The 13,275-nt window shown below is 38.0% G+C and overlaps 1 protein-coding gene across 1 annotated transcript in view; it reads right to left on the reverse strand.

Annotated features, from left to right (window-relative positions):
• Positions 1–5,796: 5,796 nt before the first annotated feature.
• Positions 5,797–13,275, reverse strand: part of LAPTM4B (lysosomal protein transmembrane 4 beta) — a 68,065-nt gene continuing 60,586 nt past the window's right edge. Inside the window, exon 7 of the mRNA XM_071554109.1 lies at positions 5,797–13,118. Coding sequence (XP_071410210.1) covers positions 13,044–13,118 — 75 coding nt within the window. The 3' untranslated portion in view covers positions 5,797–13,043. The remainder of the gene's footprint in view (positions 13,119–13,275) is intronic.

Below are 13,275 nucleotides of genomic sequence, written 5' to 3' on the forward strand. Positions count from 1 at the left end.
TAAAAAAGTTCCCACTTTGTTCCCAAGCAATTGTGATTTCTGTCTTCTGGAAAAAACCAACAGTGAAAGCCATTCAAACGACAGATGTGAGCTGGACTCACAGTCACCGTCCAATAGGAAAGGAATAAATTGCTAAGCCATGCTAATTGCAGTGCATCTGATGCCAGAAGGTGCCAGAGAGGAGACTTGCACTCCTCAGAGTTGCTGAGATAGTGAGCAACTCTGGCAAATAGCAGAGCAACTTGTGTAAGTTTTGTAAGGCACAGGGATGTAGACAGCAGGCAAATCTCAAACTGAAAAGGAACAGATTCACTTCATCTTTTACCCTGAGAACTGGCTCATGAACCTTTCCTGTAGTTAGAGAAAAGGGAAAAATTGAAAATGCAGATGAGCACTGATAGTCATTATAGCAAATCCAGCAGAGCCAAATACAGGACAATTCACCCATTCTAATTCATTCTTGTAATGTAGCACAGGACGAGACCCCAGTCATAGTCCTAATTAATGCTCTGTCTTAAAGTACAGAATCTGTATTTTCATTTCACTGTGCTATGGCTTGAGGCATCAGCTGAGTTGCCAGAGGAAGACAAAAGGCAGGAGAAGAAAGTGTTGTCGTGAGAAGATCATGTGAGGCATTCTGGTGGCTTCAGCTCCAAGTTATACGTAAGAGATCCCAACACTAGCTCTTCCCAGAGGCCACACAGCCTGCAGCTCTTGGCAGGTTGAACACATGGAAGGTATCCCAGCTAGAGATCGAAAGAAGGGGTATGATAGCAGTGAGTCATCACAAAGCATTTTTTTTCATAAGACACAGCATAGAAGATGGGGGGATTTTTATTTGACTTTCTTAATCAACTTGGGTATTTATTTAATACCATACCAGAAGTACTGTGTATTCCCCACATTACAGTCTCAGTCTCTTTGCCGCTTCTCCTTGTTCAAATGATGAGCCTCTGTCCTCCTTTCCTACAATGCAATTTCTTTTTGATTTGGGGACACATTGTTCTGTCTGTCAACATTTGGGAGGATGGAGAGAGGAAGGTTAGAAGATGTAAAGTAGGAAAAAGCTGGAGGCTTCTGTCAAACCGTGCTTTGATCTGCAGGCAATTGCTAGCTGGATACCTCAGGCTTTGAGTCCCCGCTTTCCTTTCCTGGCTTCTCTTAGTGCCTGGAAGGACTGCTCTCAGTCTGGAAGAAACTTCCAGTGATGTAGGCTGCTTTTGAGTTATCACACACAACCACATAATGTAAAAACCACATTTCAGAAACTAGATTTCATCTTATAAGCAGGTGCTGTAGTAAAGCAGTGAATTCATTTTCCTTCTCTTGCTAAAGGACTGTTTCAGACCTCCTTGGTAGTTAGACACTTCCTACTAATTTCCAGCCTAAATGTATGGTCATTTTGTACTGTTTCCTGGTATTAATACTCTCTTTCAACATAAACAACTATTTTGCTCTTCCAGACTTGCCTACCTAAGTGCATTTATTGACAAAAATAATTTTCTTTTTCAGCTTTCACTCTTGTTTCACTCAACAAGCAAGTTCTTGGTGTGTATGTACTGAGCTGGTTCCTATGGGTGTGTGTGTCAGAACTGAACATGTTATGCCATACGAGCCTTCTCCACATCATAACTATTTATTGAACATACTTCTCCTGATGTGGTGAAGGATTTCATTATCATTTCCAGTGGCCACAGTACCATTGATGGCCAATGGTCATCTTTGTGTTCAGTTTATATATGCTGTTGCACCTGTTTGCCAGTGGATAAGTCCTCTCTAATACAAGATCTTGAGGGTCTCTTCCAACCTTGATGATTCTGTGATTTTATGCTGTGATATTTCATTTCTCTTCTAGTTGTTTCAATTTTTTTTTTGTTTCTAACTAGCATTCCTGGTTACGCTTATCCCAGATAATAAAGAAGATAATTGATTTTTCTTCTTTTGAATAAAAAATACTTTATTCATCTTATTGTGAGTGAAATTTTTCCATTTGGGTTTGCTTCAGTGGCAATATTAGAAATATCCCTTCACTACCTAACCATTTTGCCTCAGCTACAAACCATACCAAGGTTACTACAAATCTTTGGCATCTCATACTTTTCCTTTTCCTTTTATTGCAATTTTCTTTTGATGCTTTTTTCTGTGAAATAACATCTTACATTTGGATGGAGGACTTTTCTCTCCACATTATTAGGTACACACTAAATTACTTGTAATATCCAGTAGTGTTTTCAAGAAGCCTTTAATCTTTTATCCTTTCACTAGCACTTCTTTTGCCAAATTTTCTTCCTGTTCGGTCTTTAAAAGCACGATAATCTGGTGAAGAGCCAAAACATTGGCAAATGCCACCACCACCAGTGATGGTACTCAAAAAGCATGTTTTGGAGAGCTCCTCAGTTAAGTTTTTTTTGCTTCAGATGTAATAGGAGATTCATCATCTGAGGCTATAACTTAGAAAAGATGAACACCATCATTGGAGATTTTTTGTTAGGTTACTTCACACCTGAATTTTTCCATAATACTGTCATTCAGTGCATTACTCTCAAAATGGTAATAGAACACAGGTCTGCTTGAGGAAAGAGATGTTGTCAAAATATCCTTTTTTGTTTCTTTTAAATGGGCTATGAAGTGAATCAGTATGGGATGGAGTGTAAATATACACTTGGACATTTCTCAGGCATTGATATAACACAATATATTGACTAGAGAACTACAATGGTATAGCAACAGTGTTCCACACATGAAATAGATTGTAAAACAGATGATAAATCTCAGCTGTGTGTAAGTGAAGAATACTCAGTAAGTGAATGTGTTTCACGAGAAATTCTGAAAGGGTAAGTTTTTTACTCCATAGTGCTTTAGATTCTTCATTCATTACATTAAAGAAAGCATATTCTATTTCGGCTACACCTTAAAGCTGTGAATAATTCCAGTAGAATGTTTAAAAACACCTTGGAGTGTATGTACATATATATTCTGTTTATAAATACATATACTGTATATAATATATATAATATATACGATATGTGTTATACATATATAATGTATATTAATAAATTATCACAACAGCCTTTTAACAGAACACATTTCATCTGGGACATCCAAAGCCAGAGAGGTTTCATTAATTATACTTTTTGTATTAACCTTTTCTTTCAAGTATGGACCAGCTTATGTGTTTAAGTACCCCATTCTTGTTGATACTCACTACAAGACAATCCGCTTGTTTTTAAAGTAGTAATACCATCACCTAATTACATTAGACAGGAAATGAGACTAAATCTCAAGTCGAGAGCCACAGCAGTGACAGATCAGGCAGGTATTTCTGCTGGAAATGGTATCACCAAAGCACCCAGGGATCTGATTGGACTGGCTACCATTTGTTTGCTTGGCATATGAAACACCAAATTTTAAATGTTGATGTAATTTTCTTTTTTAACTCTTGGACCTACATAGTTCTGTATGAACACCATTAGGTCAAGAGTCAGACTGCCTAAATTCTGCCAAAGTTGTAGTTCAGCTGATATTTGGGTGCCTATTTTGAGCACAACACAGACAATACATAAGATTCAGGAAGAACCTTGTTATTTCACTTAAGATTCAGACACAAGAAAATTCAAACACAATATTACATTTAGAATATTTTTCATTGTGCAAGGACTGATTTAGAGCTAGCATTTTGCATGCTTTCTGGATCATGTTGTAAGATCTAAGTTGAGCTCCTTCTGTAGGTCACCTCAATTTTGTCCCAAGACCTGAATAAGAAAACATTGCATTGAATTCTGAAGGAGAGTTAAATTTAAGCATGGCATAGCTGAAGTTACCAAGAGAAAATCTGAAAATGCAATTTTATTGATCACATGTTCAAAGTTACAGCAAAAGGCCTGTGAGTATACTTGGCAGAGTGGCAAACCCAGGACAATTTTTCAGCTAGTTAAAATAGGTGAGTGCTGTCTGCAGATGAATGCAGCATGTATTTTATCAACAGCATAGAACTTCATTGAGTCTTGCCTCTGATGATATCATATATTCTATTTTTTTTTACCAGTTAACATTATGCAGTCTGAACAGTAATCATAAACTGAGACACAGTTCTGAGGAAAATGAAGAAAATATGTAACCCATACGTAAGGCAAATGCTTGCTTTTCAAGTACCCACTGCAAGAGTTCTCATTTTCTTCTTTCAAAACATTTTAAAGAGTGAAATGGAGTTTCCAAGAGAACTTAGGTTAATTGCAATATCTGGGCCTCAACAATCAAAACTTTAGCCTTCTCTTTTAGTCCCTTTCTCATTTAGTCCAAACTTTTAGTCCATTTCTCTGAGCCACTGAGGGTGACTTCAGCTGCTATCCATGGCAACCATGGAAGTCTGCCATGGTACAGAGACAGGGAGGCCAAAAGGGCTGCTCTGAGCCTGTATGTCCAGGCATGCACACGCACACCAATGAGTTATTTGCCTTTTTCATTTGCCTTAAGAATATGAAGTGATTCTTAGAATTAAGTACAAAGCCAGTCAAGATTCTAATCCTCAAACATTTAGAAATGAAACACAGCAAAATCAACACGGAAGTGTAGAAGAAAAGTGCAAAGCTCTTTACAAAGTCCTTCAAACCCTTCATTCTGTTTTAGTTCCCTTGGTTTTATATGTGTATAATAAAGTTTACAAATAGTGAACTGTGAACAGATCCATGCAATTCATGTATCATGTCCATCACTAATGGTGAGGATAGTCCTTTCTACCACAAATGAGAAATAAACACTTCGTCATTACATCTGTGTTTGAGTCTTTACTGAATTTGTTTTCAACCAGCAGCATGTTCCTGGAATTATGGAAAGTGTCACCTGAACACAAAGGATTAATGTAAGAAAATGGTATGGGTTTTCAAAATATCTGTCTCTTAATTTCTTTTTAGAGGCTATATAATGTACCATGTACAAATTAGAATCATGTAAGTGTCAAGCAGGTGGCTGGCTATAGGGAGCAAAGACAGCAAAGACAAAAGTGCACAACTAAAGTAGGAGAGGCTTGTGGATGTAGCAAAAGCAGATGTTTTTAGGGAGATGAGATAGAGCATGTTATCTACCTACTTCTTCTGGAAAAAAGATTAAATTTAGCCTTGATATCCTTATCTTTTATTTAAGTGATTTTATGTGATAAAAATGGAGAATCATAAGGTAGTTGCCAACTACTGACCAACTGTAGCATACCTGCTTTACATGACAGTAGTTTGACCCACAACAGACATCTTAGCAAAAAAAAAAACCCAAACCCCAAAAAATCTGTCTTGTCTTTTTTTCAGAAAGAATAGTAGAGAAAGAAAAGACTGATACAGTTTTACCTTCAAGCTATTGTAGGAATCTGAAAAACCCACTGTAACTAGAAGGAACTTGCATTTTACTTTTTTTAAGATACTAAGTATTTGCTGATCCAGCACTTCAGGAGTCAGTGGACGCAATTTCATCTCAGTGAGCACTGGGCCCAGGAAAGGGCATCTCTTCTAATTAAATAATTAAGACTGGTGCTTCCACTGATAGACTCTAATTTGCATATGCATTGCAAACTCTGCTTGATTAACTGCAGTGCAGTGAGGTCTATAAACCCTATGGGTCAGTATTACAATATATATTCTACAGTTCCAGTCATAAGGCTGTGAGATACAAACTTTTAAAGTGATTTAAAAATTATGCTTTGATTTCTCTGCAGACTAATAAAGTCACTTAATAGTACAACAACATTATGATCTTGGTTATAAGCATTTTGAACCTTGTGTGTCAATAAATCAAAAGCTCAATTCCTCCTCTGGTAAAAGCCATAAACTTTTTATTGATCTAACAACCATTTTCATGTATTTATTTCTTTTTTTTAACTAAGATCTCAATTTTTCTTGTTTGCAACAGAAACTAACAAAACTTTTATTTAGGCCTCAGAGAAACTTGTCTTGCTTCTGCTTCTTTTATTACAGTCAACACAGACAAAGGCAGGATAATAAGCAAGAGCTGCAGGAACTACAGTCAAGGGAGACATGAACCTCAAAATACATTCACATCAAGGAGAGAACATAATTTCCATCCCAGAACAGGTATCATACCAATTCGAAAAGCAATAAATACCTTAGACCATCATGATTTCTACAAATACCATCTCAGCTTCTATCTGATCCAAGGAGTACTAAAGATTTCAGAACAAACTTTGAAGCAAAAAGTTAATTAAAGATGTTGCAAAACATGAGCAGGTGATAAATGCAGAATTAGTTTTTCAGCATTAGGTTGTGCTCATATAACCCTTTTTTAATGGCAAAGGAAATGCAGGAGATCTAATTATTATTTCTAGAACTCTGGAGTGTTTATATTGTCTGTTTAGTATAATGATACACTACCTTTATTTGAACCTTATTTGTTCAAACTACTGTGTCAGAACTTTTAAACCAGGCTGAAAAATTGAATTTCAAAGAGAGGAAAAAGCAACCAAAAGATAGCGATGCATTATGTTGTGCTTTGGGGTTTTTTTTCCCCCCTGGTAATTCACAGGATAAAAAAACCCCACAAAGAAAACATACATTTGAAACAGAAACCAACAAGCTCCTGAGATGAACATGTGGCCCCAAACACTTTGATAAATATACATTTGTATTTAAAAGGAAAATATTAGCATTAAAAAATTAGCAAACTTAGGTATTTTTAGAGAATGAAACCCAAACCCTACTGTATCAAATAGTCTGGTTCATTAAAAGCATTTTGAACTTCTTAAGTTGCCTTTTCTTTATGAGAAGCAAAGCAGCAGGATCATACAATAGCAGGAAATTTAAGCTAGCCTGTGCAACTGATACAGCTAATTTCATCCTTGTCTCTAATGCAATGAAGGAAATGAAACTCATTCAATTTTTCTAATGATTTGTTGGCGAGAAGACTTTATAAACTCACAAAATATAAACATTTGTAACTAATTGCCAGGTTTTGCCTCTGTTCCTTTACTTTCACTGCCCTTGCCAGCCCAGCCAAGTGCATCTAATACTGGCAAGCATGACCACATTCATATAAATAGCATCAATTTCCCAAAGTGTCCCACTAATATATTTTTTATCTTTTGGTCTTAAACTGGACTATTGGTCATACATAACATATAACTGTGAAGGTAATTGTCTGTCCAGTCACTTTTTCTCTGTAAAGACAGGACCTGTTTGTGCTTGCCTCTGGCATAGAGAGAGGGCTGAAAGATCTGCCATCCATAAAGTCAAATATATCTCATCTTATTAGAATGGTATCTGTATTTTGAAGAACACCTTGCCTACCCTGCAAATGCCTATGATCAGAGGATTTGATGCCAAGTCTACCCATGTTGGACCTCTGTCTTTAATTTCATGCTTGCCCCTGTTCTCCTGAAGCACCTGAAAAGGGGAACTTTGGAGAAGGGAACAGTTTCACTATTACATGAAAAAGAAGGAATCTAAAAAAAACCCAAAAACAACTCCTTCAAAAACCAGAAGTATTTGGATAGCTGGGCAAAGTTTATACAAAACCAAAAGCCTGTTAAAATTATTAAGCAGGATGCACTTAGGTATTGCAACGGAGCCCAGGTTCTGGGCTCAAAGCTGTGTGTGGCTCATCTCTGCCATTACTGGTCATGTTGACCTCAAAGAGCAAACAGAAATGTGCTGAAATGCCTGTAGAGATTCAGCTGTGCTGCAGCTCCCTCTCTCTGAGCAGCTTTTTATGAGAAGCAAAGCTGGCTCTCAAGTTTCCCTTGTAAACCAGGTAGCCAGCTCTGCCGCAGCCCTGATTCATCTCTTTGCTTTTTTTCAGCTAAGTGATCTCGGGTCCTCTGCTCAGACGAATTAGTGAAGTCCAGCTCTGGCTACAAAGTACAAACATTTCATTACTTTCCAAAAACTCTCCTGTCTGAAAGGCTTGAATAATAGGGAAGAAAAAAATAATTTACTGCACTGAATTTCACAGACGTTCTTCATTAAAATAAACTACTGTTGTAGCTCCTTGTCTAGGGTGTAGCTGTAGAACTGCCTTTTTGCTTTGAAGTAACTTTGTATCTGCTGGTTGGGTGACAATGAGGCTTTCACTCCTATTGCTCGAGTACCCTCTTCTGCTGGAGGTAGATGCAGGCTGCAAGCAGGTCACTGATCTGGCTTCCACACCCTGCTGAGCTATCAGGCTGAAAAACAGGCCGCATTGCAGAATCATTCGGTGTCAAACCCATGGGTGTGGAGACATCATTTACAAATACCAGAGCTTTTCTCTGAAAGAACGCTAATCCTGATTTATCAGGGCCACACCCCACTTTAGACAGCTATGGCTGCTGTTTTGGATTTCTCAGAGCTGGGAACCGAGATAGTGCTGGAACATCTCCGTAGTGATAGGTACTGAAATTTTGCAAGAAATGCTTTTTTGTGGTATCTGACTGCAGTTTCTGCAGCTAACAGAGACAGTTACATAGGAAGGATTTAACCTGGCTCCAGAGAAGCAGTATCTAAGGAGAGCAGCCTCTATGGAGAGCACATTTAAGAAGAGCAGTCTCTAAAGATATAACTTAGCTCCAGAGGAGCAGCTTGGAGTCTTCTAACTAGATAGTTTGGCAGGAGTTTAACCAATACTCCTTTTGGTTTAGAAATGTAAATCTGTAGATGTCTTTGCCTTACAATAAGTAAGAACAGGGCATCATCCACTCCAGTGACAGAATTCTGAAACAGACCTGGTCTAACAGCTAATATAACAGCTTACAGGAGCAATTATATCTCCTCCTAACTATAGCAGAGGAAAGGGAAAAAGCACATAAGGCAGACAATATTGTATCAGTGAACGCTGTCAATGCAATGACATCTGTCTCTGTGCTGTTTAAAGGACATACATGAATGTTGCCCTCCCATGTTCAGTTGCTGTTTCCGCTTCTGAGAAGTATCAGTGTGATTCGAGTTGGTAAAAACGAATGGGTTATTTGGGCTCCTATAGTGACATGAGAAAAAACATATGGCCAGCCAATTAAACAAAAATTCCAACTTACATCCACATGGAGAGATAAACAGGATCATGTTAAATCACTTTATCTCCTGTAACTTTGTCAAGGACAACATGAATTTTAACAGGAAGGTTGAAGAGTTAAAACCTTCCCACATCTAAGGGGAACAGAATTTATGGTGGGGTTATCACTAGGATTGTAAAAGTAATTTAGCTATAGTTGTATATGCTAAATTGCTTAACAATGGACTTAAAATGTTTATGCATGAGTTGAATGAATATGTATGTAGAGACTAAATAAATGTTAGAATTACACTGTGTTCGGGGTGCGATGGTGAGCAATACTATCGGCTGTCGCACACAGCATGCTGAAATTGCTTTTATCTTATAATAAACTTTAATTGAAAACCTACAAGATTAAGACTGTTTCTCACACACTCCTCTTTCCATTCTGCCCTTAGCAGTAGCCAAATCTTCCATCTTGCACATTCCAAGCATCAGTGTTCAGACTTCTTAATATTAGCAAAAATTTGTTAAAACTGTCCATGGCGTTCCTAGCTGCTATACTTTGGCCAAAAGAGTAAGGAATGCCCTATTTTGAAAGCACAGAATTTGGAATTTGTTTGGAATTTGTTGACTAGTTATCATTTCCTCTTCTACCTTGCCAAGCCTTTTTCTGGCTGTAAATCGATCTGACATGGCCTTTCCTAACATATCAGGTCTGGATTGTTTTTACCAACCAGATGTTTTCCCAAAGTGCAGACAGTCTAACACCTAAAATAAAGGTCGTTAATTGTTTTAGAAAATTTAATATACTTACAAGCATGAGTGCCACACTGTTGGGTCACTGCTACAAATTCCTCTTTGCTTTCTCCAATAGGATGCATGGATGAGTGTACAATGAGGGGAAACGGCATTATTCAATCAGGAATAAAAGCATTAGGCATAGATGACTGAAGTGGCCTTTGTGCCTTATCATGTCTAGGATTTGTGAAGCCTGTAATGCCTTGTAACAGATATTTTTTAAAAAGTAATGAGATTTCCACAAAAGACCTACTTATATTTCTGGTACTATCAAGGTTTAGATCCCTGCTTGCTGGTTTTGGCCCCATATTTATGATGTTCCATGTCAACATTCCCTGAAAATATTTTCTTTCCACTCCTAACTTACTGAAAATTATTAGTAAACTGCTATATTAGAGTTTCAGATTTGAAGAGAGGAGCGAATTTCAGTAACCACATGCTCCTAATATCTGTGAGAAAGGAAAAAATGCATGAAATATTGAAAAAAGCAGTCAGGAGCAAGCAGTTCCCAAAGCACATAAACTTAAGAAGCCAGGTTTTTAATGGGTTTCTGTGTCCCAGATGACTATTAAAAATTAATTATAGAAAAGTTATGGTGTGAGTTCCTCAGGATTAGACATAGAAATGGAGAGTGAATTCAACATCTGAGGATAAAAAACCTTCATCTGGAGTTCATACCTCTTCATGTAACCCACAGAATCTTTTTTCTTTGGGAGTGGGGAAACTCATCTCTTAGGGGTATCCTCTGATATGTTACCAGAGCTGAACCCAGATTACATTACCTGTTACCTCCTATCTTCTGTGTGTGCAAGATTGTTGTGGTTTTGATAGCATAACTTTCCTGCCCTCTTTAACTCACACTGGACTAAATCCAAGAGAAGTTCTGGCAGGACTCATTATACTCACACTTACACACGTATTGGGTGTGTGAAGAAGTCTTTATTCTCTAGAAAGACAAGCTGAAGTCTAAAGCAATTTCATGTGAATTAGAACGTTACCCTATTGTGATGGAGAGAAAAATAAGTCCAAGCCTGCAGTGTAGCTCAGCTTAGCTCTGGTCTGTACCATACACTTCATCACATATGGAAAACTACCTGAAGTTCTGGACAATGAACTTAAAACTTCAATTATCTCCTGACCTTACTGTGCAATAAATCATGGAATTTACTGTCCTTTTCTCCATTTATACTGTATGGAGGTAAAGCTAGTGAGTGGACTGGTGAGTAGACTGAAAAATCGTTGTTTAGCTCCTCTACAGAGAAAATCCTGCCATGATACATTGATTGGAGAGGGTTTGGTGCATGTTTGTTCTTGGATGACCATCAAAAATTATCTCCATAGTCTTGAGAAAACACCCTTTTATTGTAGAGAAGTTTGTATACACAGATGAAATGTATTTACAACCAGCTTTTCTCAAACAGATGACTGTTTGAAATCCTTCACAAATCTGCCAAGATTGAAAGAAAATGAAGCTCAGAAGCTCAGCCAGCCAGTCAAACCCCCAAATTCAGATTAATTCCCAAAGATATCTGTAATGAGATACATGAAGTTATTTAGAAGGAAAAAATAGGACTGTGATAAAGATCAATGGATGGACTTCGGAATTGGTTCATTCAAATGCATTGCTTAGTTTAATCTCAGAGTAAATGAACCCTGAACTAAAATTCCAAGAAGCAGATGGGGACCTGCCTTTTCCCAGGGGTGTGGAAGAGACAGGCAGAGAGAGTCTGTCCTTTCCTTCTCTGGCCTCTGCAAGAACAGGTCATATCTGCAGTCTCTGTGAAAAGAGGTTGTTGGTCCTGTGTTCCCCTGGAAAACTCTTTTCCAGAAAAAGGCAGGAAAAGTTCCATATTTCTTCAGTTTGCAGAATAGAGTCAATTCACTTAGGGTGAGAACGGGTGTCCTCCTTAGGAAGGGTGTAGACTTAGGAACCAGTTCAGTCGCAGGAGAGATGGTACCTTGGTGCCTTCCAGTGCCCCTCCAAACTGGGGCACTGTGCAATGGCATCAGTTTAGCTTCAGCCTATTCAATCACCCCAAACACAGAGGGAACAACACAGTGGGAAACAATGAGAGGTAGAGACACACATTACATTCCCTTTTCCTGTTCCTTTTCAGTTAAAAGTAGAACCTTCATCAGCAACAAGTTATGTGTGCAGGAGGCACTTCTCTGGAGAAGAAATAAATACCTCACAAAAGCACTCACGGATGGATGAGTCCCCTGACAAAGATTCTCAGCACAACCAGTTCAGCCATAAAAGGAATCTAAAATGCCCACACTGATGTATATGAGAAACATGTAAAACATATCTGCTAATGCTCCGGGAAGTTACATGCATAAGTTCCCCACATGTTGAGAACATTTATCTTAGAATTTGCATAATTTAATTTACACTCAGTAGAACATTGCGATATTTACAGGCACATTCCAGTGGGAAAATATTTGCATATTGAGTGCAAAAGACACAGCTTTGTCACCTAACCATGGGACTTTAAAAGCAGAGATTTTGTGACCTCAAAGTTCACTTTGTGAAGTGAGTGGGGAGGAAAAAGGTGCGTAGGCAGGAAAAGAAGTTATCAGTATTTGCTAAGAACTCTTTGTTTTTTTTGAGAATTAGAATGGTTGTAGGCTGGTACAAAGAGAGTCCATGCAGACCACAGGTTCTAGCTTGTTACACATCACAGACTGCTTTCTCTACTCCCATTTCCCATACTTATCCTTCCTAAGTAAACTTGTTTCCCATTAGCCAGGTTGATGAGAATAGTGATTAAGACTCCTCCTTCTTACAATCACCATCCTTCATAGCATAGTAACTTCATAAATTCTCACAGAACAGGAATGAACTGGAATGTCACTTCTTTGGACTTGGTCTGTATTCTGAAGGTGAAAGTGGGCATCTGAGAAATACACTTGTAACACTTTGGAAACTTTTCAAATAAAAAAGTAAAGTTACACTCTGAACCTGATGGAGAATGTGAAGTTCTATGTTCTCTAGCACTGCATATCAGACATGGTGGAAAAAGCTATTCAGTGACTACTGTAACCTTAGTGCTACCCAGAACTGTTCTGAAACCAGTTCACTATGAAACTCTACTTAGTTGCAGCAAATTATTAAAACTATCTACAGAATAATAACCATACAATTTAGGTTTCAATATGTCAGCAAAACAGCAATGTATAACCCACAGAGGTTATATCTTGGAAGTGAAATTATCAAACTATTGCTCCAATGTCTGAAAAGTATCACTATACTCCCTAGGCACACAGCATTCTCTCACTTATGCTGACACATAAGGTGGTGGTGGATCTTTAGCAGCTCCATTCGCAGGATCATCATATGGTGGCAACAAGACCTGCAGGAAAGGAAATAAAGGTTATATTTTAAAAATAGAAGTCAGATGATAAAATTTACAGAATAGAAAACCCTTAAGGCTTTGTTCCCCTGCCATTGCCCCCAAACAAACAAAGAAACAACCCCCCCAAAAGTGTAACCTATTAAGCAGGAGCAGA

This window comes from Pithys albifrons, chromosome 4 (genome assembly GCF_047495875.1).
Source record: "Pithys albifrons albifrons isolate INPA30051 chromosome 4, PitAlb_v1, whole genome shotgun sequence".
Lineage (NCBI taxonomy): Eukaryota > Metazoa > Chordata > Aves > Passeriformes > Thamnophilidae > Pithys > Pithys albifrons.